This window comes from Danio rerio, chromosome 17 (assembly GCF_049306965.1).
Source record: "Danio rerio strain Tuebingen ecotype United States chromosome 17, GRCz12tu, whole genome shotgun sequence".
Lineage (NCBI taxonomy): Eukaryota > Metazoa > Chordata > Actinopteri > Cypriniformes > Danionidae > Danio > Danio rerio.
The window spans coordinates 31000001-31023709 of record NC_133192.1 but is presented as its reverse complement, the minus strand read 5'-3'; the positions used below and the strand labels follow the sequence as shown (position 1 = coordinate 31023709).

Genomic DNA, 23709 nt, shown 5'->3' with positions numbered 1-23709 from the left:
TTTAATTTAATTTAATCTTTGGGTTTTTAATATTTGATTATTTTTTGAATAAAGAGGTTTGTGACATATATACATATATAACATATACATATATAAGTTAATATTAATAATTTAATATTAATTTTTTAATTATTTATTTTTTATTTAATTTTATTAATTTTTTATTGTATTTCTTTTTTATTTTATCTTTGATTTTTAATATTTGATTAATTTTTGATTAAGAGGTTTATCACGTATAACAAGTTAATATTAATCATTTAAAGATTTTTTGTTTTATTTAATTTTTGTTTTATCTTTGGGTTTTTAATCTTTGATTAATTTTTGATTAAGAGTTTTTTTTACATATATAACAAGTTAATATTAATAATTGAAGGTTTATTTTATTTTATCTTTGGTTTTTAATCTTTGATTAATTTTTGATTTAGAGGTTTGTCACATACAAGTTAATATTAATAATTTGAAGGATTTTTTTATTTTTTTCTGTTTTATTTTATTTCTTTTTTATTTTCATTTTATTTTACTTTATTTTATTTTCAATAATAATTTTGTCACATTATTTTTACTTTATTTTTAAGTCCAAAAGAAAACATGATGATTTTGAAAATACAACAACATATGCCAAATACATACACTTTATTGCCATTCTTGCCAGTTCCATCATTCATCAATTGAAGTATTAGCCTCTTTTTCCCCCCTTGATCTCATTTAGGTTGTTGATTTCATTTATATTGTTCTCAATACACCAGAGACCAAGGATCCAGGAATTTAGTCGAACCCTTTGTTTTGTTAGATTTTTCTTTGTTTTGTTTTTTTTGTTTTTTTTTATGCACTGGCCATCTCAGAGAAATTCAATTCTAATTTGTATTCTATGGAGGCGATTGTATTTGAGCGCGGCCGAAATGACTTAAGTAATCAACAGTTATTGAGTTCTTGTGGCTGGACAAGAGGAGGGTTGATTGAGAATGAGACTTCACTTAGGGAAAGGACTTCACTTGCAGCATTCGAGTGCTGTATTATTGAGGCTGATGCCGACTAGATTGTTCCTCAGAATAGATGATTTTTGCCCAGAGTCGTCCCTAAGCACCAATACAAGCCTCTGAATCAAGTTGTTTTTATTTCGTGATGGCCGAGATGTTTTCGTGTGCTTCCAGGCAATTTTTGTAATATGGTCTCAATGAGTTGTGGATATGATAAGAAATTTGCAAATCATGAGGTCCCTGTTATGATGCGGCTACATATGTTATGTTAATGTGTGTTGTGTTAAGTTAAGTTGCGTTGTGTTCCGTTGTTTTGTGTGTTATATGATACGATGAAATATGACATGTTTTATGTTATGTCATGTCCAAAACTATTTTATTTGTTCCACGTATAACGCCATGTATAATTCAGTCTCTATGTCAATAATAATAATAATAATAATAATTAATAATAATAATAATAATTATTATTATTATTATTATCATTATTATTATTATTATTATTATTATTATTATTATATATGTGTGTGTGTATATATAAACACATATATAATAATATTTCTTTTCGCCTCTCTCTTCCCAAATGTATTTTATTTTCTCTTTCTGAAAGCTACCTCTCATTTGACCTGTCTTTTCCTGAAATGTGTGATGTTTGTGTATGGTCAGGGGGGTTAAATTTTGCTACATGTAAAAGTGTATGTGACAAATAAAGCCTTCATCATCATCATCATAATTATAATAATAATATTTAATTCATTCATTTATTCATTACTAGATAAATTACTTTTATATTATATTTAATTTTTACTTTATATTATAGATTGGACAGTTGCAAAATTCCAGGGTATGTTATTCCAAGATGAATGTAATCCAGGTACTCCGAAACAGCTTGACCTTCAGTGAATATGTTCACATCTATATATACTCTATGCTTGTCTGTTAAGATTCTATTTTAGACAGTTTGACGTCATCATCTTTGTCTTAAATAACAGAAATTTTATTTTTAAAATATTATTTTTCAAAACAATGTTTTGTGTATATTTTTTTATGTTTTTTTTGCATTAGCATGTAATAATCAGGATAAAGTACATTCAGGCGGTTGTTTTCAAAGAATAATGCTCTTTACTCTTAAACAACAGTCAATGTGGATTTGTGTATAGGGTATGATATATGTATATACGATTATATATTTGATCAAATTATTGTGCAATCCCTTCTTTTGTCACATATCAACCAATCCATGTTATTACCAAAGTATAGATATAGTGAGCCTCAGAGATGGTATTTCAGTGTGTGTGTAAGTGAAATTGTGTTGCTGATTCATGCAGTAAAATGAAAGTGTGGTATTATCTGCGGGGTTGATGGTGCGTCGGGACAGAAGCGAGGGTCTGAGGCTTAGAAGGGCCAGCAAGTCCTTGTAAATCAGAGACGCAGAGATCTGACCGCACCATTAGACAAGTGCCATTCACATTCTTCACCCGTCTTTTCACTCTCTCTTGAAAACAGAGGAATTGTCCATTCAATTCTCTCTCTCTCTGTCTCTCTCTCTCTCTCTCTCTCTCTCTCTCTCTCTCTCTCTCTCTTTCTCTAAGAAATAGAATGTTTAATCTTAAAAAAATGCTAAAAACATTTTAAAAATTGGACTGGTAATTGGAATGTTAATTGTAATTGGAATGTTGGATTTTGGTCACTTTCCAACACAACCTAAAATCAATCAAATATCAACGTAATTTCAACGTCATTCCTTAGATGCTGGCGAGACATTACATTTTGGTCAACTGATTTAAATCATGCAGTTTAGTTTCAGACTAGCACTAAAAGGCACCTATTTTACCCAGTTTTCAAGATTTAAGATGAGCCTTTTGTGTCTCCAGAATGTGTCTGTAAATTTTCAGCTCAAAACACCCATCAGTGTCATTGTTTTGTCTTAAGATGCACACCAGTAATGCATTTCTGTATTTTTTTATTTGTCTTAAAGCTGCTTAAATCTTATTACTTTTAAAGACTTTGAAATGCTTAAGAGGTTACACAAATGAATGGGATATCATGCTACAGTCCAAGCTTCGAAATTAATCCCAAAACACCAAGTTTATTATAAAAATAGCTACACCTAAACTGATATGATACGATAACTGTGGTAATAAACAGCTATTGAGATCCACTCTCTTTCCCAGCAGAGTTTCTCAGCATATGCCGCTCTGTGCAGGTCTTTTCTCTGCTTCACTTCACCTCTTCCTCTTGTCCACATACAGCTCCAGATGGTCTACTGGCCCCCAGGCTGGCAGCTGCCACCCCCACCTCGCTGCAGGTGTCCTGGGCTGCTCCAGCCCGACACAACGCTCCCGGAGCTCTGCGTTACCGGCTCCAGATGAGGAGCTCTGCGTCCACACAGCTCCACCAGTAAGAGGACCTTCACACTGTACACATGCACTGGTCCACATGCCATACACATGTACAAGGTGGCCACAGAGTCTTTTATTAAAAAGTCATTAAAACGTTGTGAAAAGTAAGGCTTCTAAAAAGTCTTAAATGCCTCTACAACACCATACGTCCTCTTTTTATATGGCACGCATTGTAACCCCATGTTTTACTTGGGGTTATTTGAAGACTAAGTTTTATGACTTAAAAAAAATGATATTAAAATCAAAAATTCAATTTTCTTTTCGGCTTAGTCCTTTTATTGATCAAGGGTCGCCACAGCAGAATGAATTGCCAACTTATCCAGCATATGTTTTACACAGCGGATGCCCTTTCCAGCTGCAACCTATCACCGTCATTCACATTCATACACTACAGACAATTTAGCTTACCCAATTCACCTATAGCGCATGTCTTTGGACTTGCGAGGGAAACCGGAGCACCCGGAGAAAACCCACGCCAACATGGGGAGAACATGCAAACTTCACACAGAAATGCCAACTGACCCAGCTGAGGGTAACCAAAAATGTAATCATTTAAATTAAGTATCCATACATGTATGGTTCCACGGCTGATAAAAGGATATTTGTCCAAAGAAATTTTGCAATAAGAAGTGGCTGAATTTAATCCATGTGTAGGTGAATAGTGGGATTCTGTAAAATTTGTTTATGTAATCACACTACATTTGATGTCATCTTTTAATGCGTTTAACGCTGCATGTCATAGTATTTTGTCATAAGGCATTTTTCTATACATTTCCTTTAGACTTTTTTCTAAATTTGTATACAATTGGTAAAATTTTCCCAGGTGAATCTTGACTTTTTCTAGTGAAGGTGCATCTGAAAGAAGATTGTCCTATGTTCCCATTTCTACCTTTGTTTAGTTTTTCTTTGTGTTGTGCAGAGCTGTCTTTTCTGTATCACAATGACATGATCTTGCAACAAATTACAATACAAAGCCATAAAATTAGCCATAGTTTACATTAGAAAATCCTTCCAGAGTGCACGGGTATATTGACAACATGACTAAGTAATTTGACATCTGTATCTTATACATACACAATGACTCAGGGATTTGTCATTCTAAAGGCACTGACAAGTACATTGACAGAAATTTCGTTTTTAGAGATGAACTAATGATTTTGAGCAAGAGACTGGCTTTTGCGGGTCATCCATGAGGAAATTTACAGTACCTACTGTTTTGCAAAAATTTTTATTCTGATCTGAGAAATGTAAAGTGACTGAAAAAACTGTAATCTAAAGTTTCATTAGTTCATTTAAAGGTTGGGCACTTTACTGTGGCCCCACATACAGAACAGTTGTCATCGTTTTGTTTTTAGTTTGTCTCTTCTATAAATCAAAATGTGAAATTTTTTTAAATTAAATTGCTAGTCCATTACATAAAATAAATATTTTATTCCTGAATTAACCAAATATTTTCTCTGTTTTTAAATATTTGTTAAATGAGAATAAATGTTAGTATTTAATGCAGAATATGCTTTTTAAAACTCTAAATCCTATCATAGGAACTCATCGAAATTTAAATAATTGCATATAGTTATTACTTTACTCAGATCATTAAGTGTTCTTTATTTCATTGATTTAACATCTCAACATTTACTAAGTATTTTTAACTATAAGAACCCTGCAGGCACCGGGTGTCATCATGATGTCAAATTGACATGTACCCCAACATACTCCAAAGTCGTGGAGTCATTGGATTTTGTTTGGAAATGAAAATCGGGTTGACTTCAGAACCCCTCAAAATCAACCAAATATCAACATCTAATAATGTTACACCTTGACGTTGTGTGGACATTACCACTAAGACATCTGTGAGACGTTGGATCAAACACAACCTAAAATCAACCAAATATCAACATAATTTGATGTCATTTTTGGACGTCAAAATAATGTTGTCCTTAGTCGCACTTGAAGTCATGACCTAAATCTAACCTTATATCAACATCTTATGATGTTGTGCCTGCTGGGAAATGAGAACATCACTCATCTGTTTGTTTGTTTGTTTGTTTGTTTGTTTGTTTGTTTGTTTGTTTGTTTGTTTGTTTGTTTGTTTGTTTGTTTGTTTTGTACTGTGCAGTATGCAATTTTATTTCTCAATTTTAAATGAAAAGATTAGAAAAGGCCTAAACACCCACCCACCTAAAGACCCTCCTTCATCAGAAAAGTAGTCAAAATTGGACTACAACACCAAGTCTAAACAATATTGTGTGTCATCTACTTGTGATCTAATCAAAGTGCATCCTAATACCAGATGTAAACCAGATACATCAATGGGTATTTGGTCTAAACAGAAGAAAGCAGAGAGCGTATGTAGGAATAACAAATCATAGGCCTAAGCAGGGCTGCCCTTGTGAAAAAAAAATTTTGTCTCTGAAAAAAAAAGGAACGAAACAAATGTTTTATCTAATATGTATGCATTACATGCTCCCTGACAACAAATTGCAATTTAATCAGAAATAGGAGAATTCTCATTCTGTTGTAATAAATAAATGACTAGGCGCATGTATTATATATCACCCTCATTTCCTGGGATTCTTTTGAAATGTATTTCATTGTTCATGTGATTTATTTATTATACTCCATGGTAAATTTGATCGTTGTGCTCTGTGGAAGTTGATGCTGCCTAAAAACCAGCAAAGATTTGTTCTAATCAGTAAGACTTGTAAGCCATTTAATGCAGTGTGATTATATGCATTTTTCATTTCAGTTCAATAAAAATATCAGCTTGCATTCTCACCTGACTAATGTCAGATTTTGAGCAGAGAAGCTGATGAGCCAAATTCAATCCTATGCTTAAATTTGATTTAGTTTAAAGCTCAATTTGATTTAAATTGATTTAATGGCACTTAACTGAATTTTTTTTAATTATTTTAAAGCCCTGTTAAAAATTCAGAATTGAAGATTAGCCATTTTAGTTAATGTCTGTCAGACTTAAAGCATCTAGAAGCTTCAGTTGAAGTCAGAATTGTTAGCCCGCCCCCTTTTTATGTTAAACAGAGCAAGACATTTTCAGTTTAAGCTGTATAAAAGTGTCTTGTAATATATATATAGTCAAATATTAGGTACTGTCATCATGTCAAAGATAAAATAAATCAGTTATTTGAAATGCGAAAAAAATCTTCTCTCTGTTAAACTGAAATTGGGGGAAAAAAACATACAGGGGGCTAATTATTCTTCAAAATGTATGTACAACTGAACAACTGATATATAAAAATATAAATATATATATATATATATATATATATATATATATATATATATATATATATATATATATATATATATATATATATATATATATATATATATATATATATATATTGTATTTTAGCTCATGTAGACATAAAATGTACACCATTTCTGTTCAATTAAAATGATAAAAAAAACTGTAGCATGTTTGTTGTAAATGTAAGTTTAAGCTATGATTTTTTTTACTATCCATTCATTTATTTATGAATGAATAAATGAATGTAGGAATCAATCAATCAATCAATAAATCAAATAGGTTACTGTTATTTAAAAATAACCTGTTTCTGCTAAAAAAATAAATAAATAAATAAAAAAACATGATATGCATAATTTAAAACCATAAAAAAACGTACCCAAACATTTAGACAGTAGTGCTTTTTTGTTTGCTGACAATTTCGACTTTTTTTTTCATAGTGGATTAAAGGGGAAATGAAGCAGTCATTGAAGTTTACATTATTTTGTACATTGGATTTCACTTTAATGAAAATATATAGAACAAACTCAATTGATGTAACCATTTAGCAGAAAATGATATGTTTTACTATAGCCTTTAGACCTAAGATGCTGTCATCTTGGAATATCGCTGTGTCTGACATCACGGGTTGGTTCTTTTCCCTGCAAAGCCTGATTTAACCCAATGTTTTAAATCGTGGATGTGGAGCTGGTGCAAATACAAGCATCAGATGCGTATTTAATATATATATTTTCATTATTTCCCTTTAATTACTGATTATTTGATGCTCTTTAGTCCACTCTCGGTATTATGCTGCCTGACAGCCTGTATGGGTTTCAACCATGGTAGTAATGGACTGAACACAGATACTGGACATCCTATTTTTAACCCAATGCATGAAGTTGTGGACGTGCATTGCAGAGCTGGTGCATATACAACAAATACAAGCATTTAAGTGTCCGAAGTTGTGTATTTTCTTTTATTAATTCCTTTTGTTTGATGCGCTTTGGTCCACTCTCACGCTGCTCCAGCTCTGCCTGAGAAGGGGATTTACATTCAGACTAATGCAACAATTAAAGCAAATGGCCCCACGCATTACTAAGTCACGTCTTTGTAGGTTATGTCAAGACATATTCCCTTTTCAAGTCGATCAACTTGAGCTCTCAACATGTATGAAGGATGTAAAAATTTGCCATGTGAAAAATTGCACCGATCTTAGTTTGGTTTGAACATGAAAAGAGGTGAAGGCTGAAAAGTGAAGGTACCCGCCCCCATTACATCAGTACCAGACCTTGTTAAAACCATGGTTGAAACCCATACAGTCAGACTGCATAATACAGAGAGAAGGCCAAATCGCATCTAATGATCGTTAATTAAAAGGGAAAAACTATACATATATATATTTTTTTATTTTAGACACACATCTGATGCTTGTATTTGCACCAGCTCCACTTCCACAACTTTACACATTGGGTTAAATTAGGCTTTGCAGTCTCCGTGTTCAGTCAATTACTTCCACTATATCTGTTCAGCTGTGAGAAAGGAACCAACCCCCAACCCCAATATTCCAAGATGGCGGCGCCCTAGGTCTAAAAGCTACAGTAAAACATGCTGTTTTCTGCTATATGGTTACATTAATCGAGTTTGTTATATATATTTCCATTAAAGTGAAAATCAATTTACAAAATAATGTAAACCTGACTGAGTGCTTCATTTTCCCTTTAAATGGGACTGGATTTATTGGAAATTGGGTTTCATAATAAAGCGTTTAAAAAAAAACTGCTTAACGTCCACACATGACTACATATTATGCAATGCTGTTAGGTTTTATGTAATGTGTTTACTCATTTACATTTATTTCTGCCTTCAGGTTAATGGACGATGAGACGACCACCTTCAGTCACACAGTGACGGATCTGGAACCTTTTACCGAGTATCACTTCAGACTGCTGGTGTCTAACAGCTATGGAGAAACCAGCAGCCCCTGGGTCTCTTTGTTTACTGCACAAGACAGTGAGTTACACACCTGACACACAATAAAAAAAAATGTTAAATCCTCCTGAAATCTATGTATTCAAGGATCGATGTCCATTAAGAAATGATATAGGTAAACTTGTTACTTAATTTTGACAGCTGCAGCTTGTAATAAATGAAGTCCACCAAAAAAATAAAAATAAAAACACACCCTGCTGTTTATATACAGTGGTCCCTCGCTATATTGTGGTTAACTTTTTGCGGCCTCGAAGTTTCGCAAATTTTTTTCGTGTGATTTAAAATGTTTTTTTTCTGCAGCGCATTGTGTTCTGCGTCCTGATTAGCACATTGTGTTCTGCGTCCTGACTGGCTGTAGACCATTGTCAAACATTCTCCTCTATGCCGTGTTTCCTGTACAGTACAGAATGCGTTCAGCTTGCCAAATTTACATTAATCTTCAATAGCTAGCAATGTGACCCTGAAGTGCTGTACTGTATGTAATTTTGATAGTTAATAAATGAAGATCAAATGGTTTTGATCTTTGGTTACATTTTATAATACTGGACTTATTTTTATACGAAAGTATGAACTTTGAACTATTTAAACAAGATATAAAAGTGTGAAAATGTTAACGCCTGTCTGAGAAAAGTGTATAATGTGTAGAGTGAGGGGTTCTATAGCCTTAAAACATCTATAAAAATTGTAAAAAATAACTTTTGACTACTTTGTGGATTTTGCCTATTGATTATTTTTAGAATGGAACTGCCGCAAATAACGAGGGACGACTACATAATTTTCCCCGCATCTGCTATTGGTTGTTTTTAATATGGGGAGGGGCTAATCAATATGTCCTGCCCTGTCTTTAGGTTTAATATATGCATGGCAAATGTTATTTAGACACGGATAAACTTGCGGTGAAAGGTTGATGTGGCTATTTTAAATTTCACTAGATTTCTTTCACAACATCGATAGTGTAATTTAATACAATATATTCTGTTAAATAGACTTAAGCATTCATTTATGGAGTGGTACGTTATGGTTCAGTATGCTTTTATGGCCATTTCCACTGTCAAAAGGTACCGTACCACTTTTCGGGTACCTTTTAGAAAGGGTGCCTAGCACAACAAAAGGGTACCAAAAGGTGGAGCTGAACGCTATTTGTTTACAGAGATACGTCACTAGCTTGTGCGCAAGTTAAGAGAATAAAAACAAAGGAAGTGCTATTTTTAAATACACAGCCGAGACATTACACAGTAATAATATATACATATAATAACAATCCATTAAACAAACCTTGTCTTCATCTTGATGAACAGCCACAAAGCCAAGAAGAAGAGCAGAATCTGCCCTGTACCTCTTAGTTGTTTTAAAGGCTGTCTAAAGAGTGAGTGGTTTCACTTTCTTCAGGGATCTCGTGTGCACGTCTATATTTGAAATAACGAACATCTTGAGCTGATGATTATAATGTGCCCATGATTATTGAAGTTCTTCTGACAACCTTTCAGAAGCAGACAAATGTGAGAGTGAAGTGCAAAAAAACAAAGGAGTAAATGATTCTTTCAGCAAGCTGAACCATGAACAAACTGCCAAGTTTAACTATAATCATCACCTTTTGGACTATTATGAACTCGAGATGACAGAATTACTTTCTAACAGAGGTTACATGTGCTAGTGAAGATTAAAGACAGTCGTACGCCATGCCCACCATTGGTACCCCTTTGGCAGTGGAAACGCAAGCCTGATAAAGGTTTGTTAAAGTGGAAACAGGCAATTTGTTGTTCCAGCTTATAACAAGTTGAAAGTTTATTTAAACACAAGCACTGTAAGGAGCAGCAGGTAAGCATTGAAACTTCATACGGTGGTGAAATCAATTTCTGTGTTTTACTTGGATGACAGGACAATGGAATTTAATTTAGTGCCTCTTGTCCAGTATGAGACCCACAATATATCGTATCTCAGTCAAGTAATGAAGATCTTTGATATTTAAACAAACCAGATCTTAAACGCGGTGAGTTTATAATGACATGACAGTATACCAGAAGCACCCAAGCTGGCTCATACAAAATCAAAAGTCAATTGTGTGGGAAAAATGTGATCCTGGCCATGCTGCTGGTAGATGTGTGATATCAACAAAATGCTATTGGCTGTTTTTAAAAAGGGGGAAGATGCTAATCAATATGTCCTGTCGGGTCTTCATGTTTCAGTTGAAATTACGTCACACATTAAACTTTCCTGTGCATTTCAAGGCACTTCAGTGGACTTTTAAGCACACAAAGAGAGCATTGTGTTTAACCACATGTCAGGCAGATCCTCTGTGAAGCTCTTGTCCCACTGAGAAGAGCAGGTGTTGAAAGAGAGAGAGAGAGAAAGAGAGCCAGAGAAAGGGCCAGTGGGCAGAGATCACTAGTTAAAGGTACGCCTCTTCCACATGACCTTGCTGGTGTCATTTTGGACTGATTAGTGTAATAGAATCATATTAAGGATCATAACAGACACTCTCTGCTAAGTTATAAATTAATTATACTTCAGCCTATTAGCACATACATTATAATTACAGAGCCAGTATTTGCATACACTCAGATTGCGCTGTATTATGGACCATCACCTCTTCATTATCATGCTTGGAGACGACCCCCTCCCCACAATGCCCTGCAGCGCTTCACAACTTCTGCTTTTGGGAAGAGTTTTTTCCCTTCATCTGAGAGCTCAGCTACGTGAGCTGTGTAACTTTCACTGCTTCATTAGGACTTTAGATTTGGTTTCTTTTCTTGGATTCTACTTTGGTGGCCTAATTTCCCACAATGCATTGCTATACTTGAACTTGGATCTTATATTTAGTTTTATTTATGAATTCCTAGCATGTCTTGCGATCATTATGGATACTCAAATGTAGTGTAAACAGATTTGCATGAAAACTTTTGCTTGATTCATTTTAGTTTAAGTAATTGGAAGTTGTTTTACTTTTTAAAGGTGTAAAAAAAAATATGGAAACATTTTTGGATAAGGATGTGATGAGCAATATATCACTATGTGACTGAGATCAGAAAGGAAATAGCTTTTTTGTTGTAATTTGTTTTCAATTTGAATTCAATAACTATGCATTGACTTGCTTATTTTAAATCTATATATTTCTCTTTAAAAACAGTTTATTTTGCATACAGTGATTGGCCTGCTGAATTGATAATTTCAGCATTAACATCAACATCACAATGTGATCATCGGTAAAAGTCAGAAAAACTAAATATTGCAACGTCAAGTTTTTACCAATATCATACAGCTGTGTCATGTACAATACACTAGTCCCCAGAAGACATTTTTCATTATGTTCTCGACCAAGAAGCTGCGCATGAACACACCAAACGGACAGCAGCTGGCTAATAACAAGCTGTCTGTATAAACACACACACACATAGACACACAGCATCAAGCTGTCTCTCATTCACACACATACACAAACATAGACAGCACCAAACAAATAAACAAACACGCACGCACTCACGCAGGCTTGTTCGGGAGCGATATTGTGAAACAGCCCACTCCTGTTCAAATTACACCAGAGTTACCGACTGCTACCGCGCTTTATTCAGGAATGCAGACCCATATCCAGAAGTATCGCTGTAACAGCCGAGAGGAAAAGAAAGAGGAGGAAAAGTCACGACAGAAGGTAAAATGGGCCACAGTGAGAGAAAGAGAAATAGAGAAATTGAGTCAGCTCTTTCATTTTCATTTTCATTTTCATTCCCTCAATCGCAGAGAAATAGTGGCTTCTGCTGTAAGTGTTAGTGAAAGACTGTCCAGAAAACACACACACGCAGTGAAGTTGTGCACAGTTTCTGCGTTTTTGAGTAGCTGGTAAATATTGTTTTACACACACACGCATTTAAAAATAAAATCCAATATTAGATTTGGTAAAAAATATGCACTCACTTTCCATATTAACTGAAATATATGTAAATGGCACATAGGGCCTATGTTTGCTTTATATTATTGAGAAGTTCAACATTACATATTCTATTCTAAAACATATCATTTAGAAAAGCTAAAACGTATTATAATATTATATAAATTATATAAATAAAATAATAAATAAATAAATAATGAGGCTATTTATTATGAAATGAAATGTAATATATATTATTTATTAGAAATGAAAAAAATCATACTTTAATTATAATATAAATATTAATGATTATTATTATTATTATTATGTTATTATTATTAAGTATGCTGTTGTTTATTTATTCATTTATTTTTTTAAAGTCTACTTTTACAATTTGACACATGTAAACCACTGCCGAAAGTTCAAACCAGCAGGCCCATGTCATATACAGTACAGATACTTAATAAATAACCCGGTCACACTTTACAATAAGGTTCATTAGTTAATGTTAAGTAATGCATTTACTCACATGAACAAACAATGAACAATAAATTTACTACAGTATTTATTTATGTTAATAAACATTAGTTATGAAAATAGAGTTGTTCATTGTGAGTTCATGTTAACTCATGGTGCATTAACTAATGTTAACAAGCATGGACTTGAATGTTAATAATGCATTAGTAAATGTTTAATTATGATTAATAAATGCTGTACAAGTGTTGTTCATGATTAGTTCATGTAAGTAAATGCATTAACTACTGAACCTTATTGTAAAGTGTTACCAATAACCCATTATAAATGAAAATAATTAACGTAGTCTTTTTGTTTTTACAAGCTTTGGAAACGTAACATAAATTCCGCTTGTAATAGGTCACCTATAGCTTTCCCCACGAGGCTGTGCTCAAAAAGACATCAATGTTTTCAAAGTGCACTGCGGAGGGAGCACAATTGTAAACAAGAAGATCACTAAAACTGAACTGTAAAAATAGTTTGAAAGCAAATTGCACCTAAGAGAGATGACTTTAATGCTTTTTTATGTTTAATAATTCCAACTTTGAATGTTAGAATGTTCTAAATGAATAAGGCATAGGGGGGATAGAACACAGCCAGGAGCTGTAGTTGCGAGTGCTCAAGTTTGCAGCACTGTTTGCGAATGTTCATTGGCATGACTGATTTGAAACAACGGAACTTGCGACCTTAGTTGGCTAACGATGGTTTTGGGAAACACACCCCAGAGTGGGAATCTTTAATTTCTGAGGCATGCATCCAAAGTGTAAAAAAGCAGCATTTAGTAACATGCAAAGTCATAGTCACAATATGTTTTATAATCTAATAATCCATATCATTTGCAAATATATGAGTATTACGGCAGGCCTCTTTGTGTTTCTTCTTAACATGAAATGTTTACTTGCTGTCACACTCTGATTCTTTGCTAAATCACCAGTCAGAGTGTTCTCCGATGGCGAGATGCCAAATGATTCTACTTGCTGAATTGGTTAATTAAGCTTCGACGTTAACCTGTCGAAAGGTGATGCGTGGTACACACCAAACCAACTAGATGGCCTCATGCTGACCCATGGTGTGTCCCAGCCCTTATACAACAGCCCTATTTTGTGTCAGAGTTTATTCTATAAGAACAACTGTCTGAATGTACATTTTTTACATTACATTACTTAACATCAGAAATACTTATAAAAGGGCTGACTACATGTTTTGCTACTTTATTTTAATGAGCATTGCAATAAAGAAACTGGCACTTTTACACACAAACTCTGCCATATGCCTAAACTGTGATGACCCAGCACGCCACATATTAGCAGCTCTTCTAAAAGTCATTTTAATCCCAAACAAGCGACATGTCAAATCCTGATCAGCACGCTGTATAAATCAAAAACATCCTCTCTTTTCGTCTGGCAGCGGAAATGAGCCCTTCACTCCAGCTCTATTTACACATCTCTTTCTTTGCGGCAGGGGTGATGACTTTGAGAACAGGTGGGCATTACCAAGAAGGAGAGAAATGATTGTTATTGTTAAAGAGAAAAGCCCTTTATTTCTTTTCCGAAATGGGCTGTGAAGAGCCTCGGTGCGGCATATTCCGCTCTCCGCGGCAGGATTATGGGGAAAGCGTGAGTTTTAGTGGCTCCTGGCACTGCTAATAAACACTCGCACACATATCATCAGCCGCCCCATCAACGTGAAATAGTACCCGGCATAGCCGCACTAAATTAACAGTAGGAAAGAATTGAGGAGATTCTTCAAAATAATGTGGCCGGCCGCATGATAAAGGAAGAGGAAAGGATGGGCAAGGTGAAATAGGAGGAGAGAAACGTATGTCATATTTTCTTTAGCTCTTTTTCTTCTTTGATAGGCTGCCGCTCTTCATCTCTGATTTAGAAATGGCTTCTAAAGAGAGTTCTGCACCTCTTTGTAAAATGTTTGAGCTGCCCTACTGCAATTATAATGGGCGTCACTGTGGCGTGATGGGTAGCCAGATCGCCTAACAGCAAGAAGGTCGCTGGTTCGAGCCTTGGCTGGTTCAGCATTTCTTTGTGAAGTTTGCATGTTCTCCCTGCTGTGTGGGTTTGCTCCAGTTTCCCCCACAAATCCAAAGACATATGCTTTAGGTGAATTGGGTAAGCTTAATTGGTCGTAGTGTATGTTTGTGATTGAGTGTGTATGGGTGTTTCCCAGTGTTGGGTTGCAGCTGGAAGGGGATCCGCTGCGTAAAACATGTGCTGGATAAGTTGGCGGTTCATTTCGCTGTGGCAACTGCCTATTAATAAAGGGCCTAAGCTGAAAAGAAAATGAATGAATGAATGAATGAATGAATGAAGCAATTACAATGTGTATAAATGATCATCTTTTGCCATCTTAATTGTATTTAACATTTTGAGATCATGATTTCAGGTGAATGCATGTGTGTAAAGGTTTTGATTAATATTATTATTTTTATTATTATTATTTTAGAAGACTGATTTTAGGAAATTTCAGCCACAGTTTTCAATAATTATCTTTTCAGTCTTTTAGATGCCACAGACCCCCATCCAAGTTTGAGGGACCACCATCCTAAAATAAAAGTTATTCTTATATAAAGACCTAGTTTATACTGTGAAAAATCAGTGTTTTAAATTAGACAAAAAAAAAATAAAATATATATATATATATATATATATATATATATATATATATATATATATATATATATATATATATATATATATATATGTATGTATATATATATATATATATATATATATATATATATATATATATATATATATATATATATATATATATATATATATATATATGTGTGTATATATATATATATATATATGTGTGTATATATATATATATATATATATATATATATATATATATATATATATATATATATATATATATGTATATGTATATATATATATATATATATATATATATATATATATATATATATATATATATATATATATATATATATATATGTATATATATATATATATATTCAGTTACATCGTTTCATTAATTATATTTATTTGAATTTATTGATTTAATATTTATTCATTAGGATTTATTCTTGAGATGTATAGTACCATCTCATTTTCAGGGAGGGTCCCACAATTAATCACACTCACATACTAATAACACCAGAAGACAACAACTAAATATAAATTACACAACATACAAAATACACACACACACACATACACACAAAACATTACCAAAAAGGGTAGTAAACATGCATTTACATATATCAAAAAGATACAGATCAAATCACCACATAAATGATAACATTCTCAGAAAAACCAAGTTATATCAAATGAATCGACTGTATATGTGGTTATTTGTTAGTTCTTATTGATCAAATGTATAATTACTATTGCTTTCTTATATACTGATGTGTTATTATAAAGTTAGATTTTTTTAAGAAATAAAAACAATAATTAATTATTTTTCTGTTTTGTTTAGTTTTTTACGTATTTGTACATCGTTCATATTATGTGGGACTTCAGGCTCTCCTTTACACAAACTAATAGCTCAGAATAGCACCTTTCTGATTCAGTAAACACATGAGTCTTGACACTGTATGGAAAACCCTTTGTTCTGTCTGTTTGGCTCCTTTTGTGCTGCGCTATGTCTGAACACTGCTAGAGATCTCCTTAGTGAAGATGTATGAGCATTTTAAGTATTCAAAAGGCCCTCATTCCTCTGCTTTTTATCATTCCATTAAGATTTTATAACCATCTTTTTAATGTAATTCCATCCATGAATTTTTACCCCTTAGACTTGACAGGCGATTCTGTGAACATAAACTTTGCCATGTAGAAGAGCTCTTTCCTCTGTATGCTCTGCCTGTGCTAAAACATACGAGCAACATGTACCACTACTGCTGAGCAGAAACCTTACAACTCAGAATTTTTGACTTGTTTTTCAATGCTATTGGTCACCCTTTATGTCTGGTCTGTGGGTTTTACTAATATTTATGCAATGAAATTATTGAAAACATTGTAACTACATGTTAAAAAGAAATGCTGTGCAAGTACAGATTTTTCTTTATTTAAAAAAAAAGAGTTTAAGTTTCACAAACTAATATCGAGAGGCGCACGTGATATGATTGATGGCTGCTGGTCTTTCATTTGTAATCATTAGTGAGCCAATCAGATTATTTCAAACTCACTATAAATAGGCCGACTAGCATTACTCCCTCATCTTCATTTTTTTCAAGAATTCCCCCATCCACCCCATCTCCTCCTTTTCTTCCTTTACCAGGGGAGCTCTCGAGAACTTCCTAATCTCGTACCCCCTCATTGACCAGGTGGTAGCCCTTGCCTCAATTATCTCTAAGCTCAGGGTTTTCTCCTGGGACAGCATGCCAAACCTGCTATTATTATCAAGCAATATCTAAGTGTGAACTCTTGAAATTACATTTTCAATTTGTGATTTTGGACAAATTGATCAAACAGCCCAAACTGAGCAAGCACATGCATTTGCTGCACAGAATCACTTGTGGCCATTTGGAATTTGCCTGTCCTAAACAATCTCTTTGTGTTTGCAATTGGTTTTGGTGAAATGAACAAATGCAAGTGACAGTCAACTTATTTTGATAGTTTTGACATGACTACTTTATCATGCTATTTTAGTATCACTGAGTAATTGGTGTTTTTTTATATTATATATTTTTTTCCTTAAATCAACACAGAGCAATAAAAAAGCAACAACAGAGAAAAGCAAAACAAAAAAAATGACAAAAGACAGATTTTTTTTTAAACCATTGTTACATCAGTTCCTCCAATTTTATACATAGGTTAACAATGTTACACATAATTCTAGGCCTCTGGGCACAGGCAATACGACAGGGTTATACCGTTAAACTGTCATTCTTGGCATTTCACAGATAACTATTAAAGGGTATTCAGGTGGCTTTGAAGCCAGAAATGTTATCAAAAAGATTGTGTTTGTGTTTTGATGCCTTTTTCCATAGACAAAGAACTTTTTTTTTTAGCTATCACCACTGCATATTGGACAGGCTTTTTAATTTGATGGCTGAACCCACTAAGTGAGCCAGACCAACCAAAAACAGCGATTGCTGGATCAGGGCCAAGGTCACAATAATAAGCCTTAGAGTAGAAGCTGAATTTTTCGCTTTAAAACCCAAAAAGTTTTGGGCGTGACCAAAAAAGTTGTCCTAAGGGGCCTTTTGTGGATTCACATTTGTTGCATTTAGAGGCGATTGAGGAGTAGAATTTAAAAAGCTTAACTCTAGAATAATGAAGCCGATGTACTACTTTATATTGGATTAATTGCTGTCTTGAGATAATAGAACATGTATTTACGATCTTAATAGACTTTTTCCAGTTCTCATTGGTAATTTGAATGCCTAAATCTTTCTCCCAGGAATCTTTCAAATACTAGGTAGATACGTCAAACTGATCAGTTAAAACATCTATAAAGTGAGAAATCAAAGTAGAGGTATTAGGAGAGGCAGAAAGTTATTTATATACATCATGTTCATCTGCTCTCAGCTGTACAAAGAAAATGTTATGGTAAAATAATACTTTTTTTTTCAGCTGAGGGAAATTAACAAATTTACGTTCCATGTACAAGTCTCTTACAGTGACCATTCTTTTAATGGACCAAATTGAAAATGTGAAGTGGGTGATGGCTTAAAGGTGTAGTTATGAGCAGAAGGGGTGGACAATGTGGTAGATGGCAACTTAAATGCTTTTCGTATCTGACTGTTTTTATATTTTGTTTTAATTTTAATTTTAGTTTGTCATTTTTTGTGTGATTTTATTTTTTTTATTTTTATTTTTTTGTTGTTATTTTAGTTTTAATTTAATCTAAAAGGGAAAAATATGTATTCAATAAAAAAATAAGTTAACAATTTTCTAGTTTTACTTAACCATAATATCTCCTGTAATTGGTACTGTTAACATATAAGTCCGAATAAACCTCAATAACTTCATTTCTTTCTTCACCCAACCTTTATTAATTTCTCTTGCTGTTAATCATCAGCCCGTGCACAGTTGTTTAAACATTATGTACGGAGCCACCAAACCTGTGCAGTTCACCTTGAAAGTAGTAACTTACTGTACAACATTGTACACTTCATCAAGTTTAAAACCAAAAGAATATTTCACAAAGAAGGCTCGTTTTTTTTCTGTCCTTTTTCTTTCAATCTTCTTTACGCCAAACGGCTTTTTGAAAGTAGCATATACCGACATATCCGTCCTAGCTGACATCAGCCACGCTAACCTTCAAAGCTATCATATTGTCACAAGGACCTCTGCAATGCTAAAAATAATCCTCTCTTTCCTTCACGTTCCCCGTTTCCCCCCCTCCTCCTTGCCTTGTCACTTGATTGTGTTATTATTATGCTAACCAAATCCTTATAAATGTGATTTAAGGCTTGGCGGCCCGCGCTCTTGTTTTCCCTTCTGCTGTAGCGATTTATAGTGGCCCAGGAAAGGCCTCTCTAAGTATCCCAAATGTCCTGAGATTACAGCTGTTGCCGATGCCTGATTGAGGCCGACTGCTGTTATTGCACTGTGTTCTTGCTTGTACCCTGAGAGCAGTAAAGCATCAATAAAATCAAAAGCACCTGCATCTTAAATGAAATTTCAATTGAAAAACTTAACAGCCCTTCAAATTGCGGAATTTAACGCAGACCAGTAAAGCTTAAATAACACTTTGCCTCTGCAGACCGAAAGAGCGGAGAAGGAAGGAAGGAAGGAAGGAAAGCTGGCCGGCGGTGAAGTAAGGAGGGGTGGTTGGCGTTCAAGGTGACTTGATTGTCTCATGTGGTAAAATTATTTACAATTAAGGAATTTCTCCTGAGAGCCACATTGGATTTGCCGCCGAGCACCTATGCGGGCGTTTGGGCGCGAGCTTTTTCAGTATTCATGGACGCTCCTGAACCTTTGTGGTAATTGAATCAGTTAGAGTGCTGAGTGGAGCAAGCATAAAAACCTGTTAACCCAAAGGTCAGATCTGTGCATTGTTTATTTATCAGGAAGGAGAGCGAGCGGAATCGGCAGGGCCCCCTTCGCAGACACAGTAAAAAATTACCCCCAAAAATAACAGCTAGTAGATGAATGGAGAAATCTGGGCCGGAATCATAAGCAGCAGCGGATGCTGTGGGAAGTGAAAATGGATGAAGCTTGAGCTAGATGACTAATATGGATTAAAGCTCTTTATTTCCTGACGTCATTTCCTAATCGGAGTTATTATGATAAAGTTGATTTGTTAAAAAGGTCAGCTTGTTTTGATAGTGCAGTGCGTTTACTTGCATTACAAATTGAACATGCTTGAATGAATTGCACTGCTGGTGCGATAGTTTATTTGCATGTATTGGATGCAGTGTTGTAGCATTTGAAGTATGCATATTTGGATTTGTGAACAGTTGTAATAATTGCTTTCTCCCTTCAATAGATATCTGCTTCCATAATCAACAGAAAACATACATTTTTTAGACTCCTGATTTTTACATTGATATTATTTTTATTTATTATTATTATTATTATTAGCATATTTATTTTAATATTATTTTAAAAATATTATTTATCTTCATGGATTCTGAGCGTAATATTCTGTTTTTGTTTAGATTGATTTTCCTTTTGATCAGTTTAATCATCATTGCCAAATAAAAAAAACAGAATTCAACTGAAAAAGTAAACTTACAAATTCACAAAATATTTTAAAAATGGTGCAAATTACAGTTTTTGTATCACAATGAATTACTTGATTGAATTATAATTAATAAAGCATAATAAATCTATAATGAGTCAAATTGAGAGTTCTGTAGTGTTTTATTGTGTTTAGCCTCAGATTAATTTGTAATGTTTTATTTTAATTATGGTTCATCAATAACATGACTCATAATTCAAACAGTACATATATGTTGTCAAATTTCTAAAAACTCACTCTCAATTTGACCTTTTTTGAATTAAAGATTGTCGAAGCAGACATCAAGGTCCCATAATTCCCATTCTATAAAAAGTCCCATTGCATCCACCATTTGATAGATATCTGCGTCCAAAATCAACAGAAAGCATATATCTTAGAAAAAGTTTGGGGATTTATGTTTTTGATTAATTTTACTTTTATTTATTTTATGCAATCATAAATTAAATCAAAAATAAATTGTTAAAGATCTTAACATTTATTTTAACATACAGTTGAAGTCAGAATTATTAGCCCCCCTATTTATTTATTTCCCCAATTTTTGTTTAACAGAGAGAAGATTTTTTTCAGCACATTTCTAAACATAATAGTTTTAATAACTCATTTCTAATAACTGATTTATTTTATCTTTGCCATGATGACAGTACATAATATTTGACTAGATATTTTTTAAGACACTTCTATACAGCTTAAAGTGACATTTAAAGGCTTAACTAGGTTAATTAGGTTAACTAGGCAGGTTAGGGAAATTAGGCAATTTATTGTATAACGATGGTTTGTTCTGTAGACTATCAAAAATATATAACTTAGAGGCTAATAATTTGGGTCTTAAAATGGTTTTTAAAAAATCAAAAACTATGTTTATTCTAGCCCAAAAAAAACAAAAACAAAAAAACAAGTAAGCCTTTCTCCAGAAAAAAAATATATATATCAAACATACTGTGAAAATTTCTTTACTCTGTTAAACATCATTTGGGAAATATATATAAAACAAGCAATCAAAGGGGGGCTAATAATTCTGATTTCAACTGTAATTTTTCAAATATTATTTATCTTCATGATTTCTGAGCTTAATGCAGCTTTATTTTAGATTCATGTTTATAGATAACAATTTGCTAACACTTTAAAATAATGGTCCATTAGTTAATGTCAGTTAATGTATTTATTAACATAAACAAACAATTAGTTATACATTTATTATGGTAATTATTAATCTTTGTTAATGTTAGTTAACATTATTTAAGGGGAAAAGTGTTATTTCATGTTAACTCACTTTGTATTAATTAATGTAACAAACAAAACGCCTGGTTTTAATAATGCATGAGTTAATGTTGAACTATAATTAATGAATACTTTACAAAATTGTTCATACTTAGTTTATGTTAGTAAATGCAATAACTAATAGATTATTTTTCTAAAGTGTTACCAAATGTTTTCTATTTGGTCGATTTAATGCACCTTTGCCAAAAAAAAAGTGTAAAATTAATAATACTAATAATAATAATAATAAACAAAGTATTAAAAAAATGCATCGATAATGAGTCAAATTGAGATTTCTGTATTGTTTAGTGTTTAGCCTCTGGTCAATTTTTTTATCGTATAATTTTTGCATTTTAATCATGGTTTATCATAATTTACATAACCCATAACTCAAAAGTTGCATACATTTTTTCAAATTTCTAAAAATGTCAACAAATATCACTCACAAAGTTATAAATATTTTTTACATCAAAGGTTTTCAGAACAGAGATCAAGTTCCCAAAATACAATTCGCTCTCTTATTAAAAACACCCAAAAATCACGAGCAGAATCATTCAAATTTTTAATAACCGATATTTAATTATAGTGTGCCTGATTAGTGAATAACTATAAAGTTTTTGTGTTTAAGTAACACATAGAAGTACTGTAGCAAATTTGCTTCTGCTCCGCCATGTCCCTTTATTTTCCCTGATTAGTTTTTATAAGTCATTAACTTGATGCTTGTTGCGGTGGCCGCTGAGCTTTGGGGAGAGAAATGTACATGTAGCCGGTTCTGTCTCCTCTATACATAGTGAGTCAGTTGGGAGGTGATGGTGATGGGAGGTGGAAAGTGGGCCATCTGTGGGGAGACATCAGCAGCCCAGCACGGCAGAGAGAGAGCCAGTCACCTTGATCCACACGCCCTTGCCGCTACACCATTACCCTGCTACCGTGGGATGTAAATGGAGGAGGAAAACATTACCTTCAAATGAGCTTTCATAGGGCCCAAATATCAATCAGACGGCCCGGGCTCCAGAGCAGACAGGAGACGCTTAAAACGCAACAAAACAACTTCACTTCAATTAACGCATCTCATATATTCCTCCTCTAACTGCTCATTTTACCCAGTGTTCCAGTTCTTTAACTTATTCTTTCATTTTTGGGGGAATTTCTTAACAGTTCTGTCAGAGAAATGGTATAAGAAATTATTGTAATGTAAATCTGCATCCGTATACCGAGCCTGAAGGAAAGAGTACAAAAAGTGCAATAAACCAATGTGACATTTTGGATCAGCATTATTCTGAAAGCCAATAGCAGTGGTCCGCATTGCAAATAAAGACAAATCATCAAAGTAGTATTTTCTCCATTTGCACCTGCTGAAGGAAATGCCAGTGCTCGCAAAGCAGTGGTGGTACAGTGGGTTGTACCGTCCCCTCACAGCAAGAAGGTCGCTGGTTCGAGCCCCGGCTGGGTTAGTTGGCATTTCTGTGTGGAGTTTGCATGTTCTCCCCGGGTTCGCATGGGTTTTCTCCAGGTGCTCCGGTTTCCCCCACAGTCTAAAGACATGCGCTAAAGGTGAATTGAGTAAGCTAAATTGTCTGTAGTGTGCGGGAATGAATGTGCGTGTATGGGTGTTTCCCAGTGATGGGTGGCAGCTGGATGGGCATACGCTGCATAAAACATATGCTGGATAAGTTGGCGGTTCATTCCGCTGTGGTGACCCCTGATTAAAAAAGAGACCAAAAAGAAAATGAATAAATAACAATGATAAAAATAATATTAAACTTTTATTTAAACATTTTGTCTATG

At 33.7% G+C, this 23709-nt stretch overlaps 1 protein-coding gene across 2 annotated transcripts in view; it reads left to right on the top strand.

The window, feature by feature from the left end:
- Positions 1 to 23709, top strand: part of ush2a (Usher syndrome 2A (autosomal recessive, mild)) — a 394144-nt gene that overhangs the window by 200120 nt on the left and 170315 nt on the right. For both annotated transcript variants that reach the window (XM_009293147.5, XM_073928624.1), the window contains exons 39-40: positions 3230 to 3377; positions 8491 to 8633. In XM_009293147.5, the coding sequence (XP_009291422.2) occupies positions 3230 to 3377; positions 8491 to 8633 (291 nt within the window). The remainder of the gene's footprint in view (positions 1 to 3229; positions 3378 to 8490; positions 8634 to 23709) is intronic.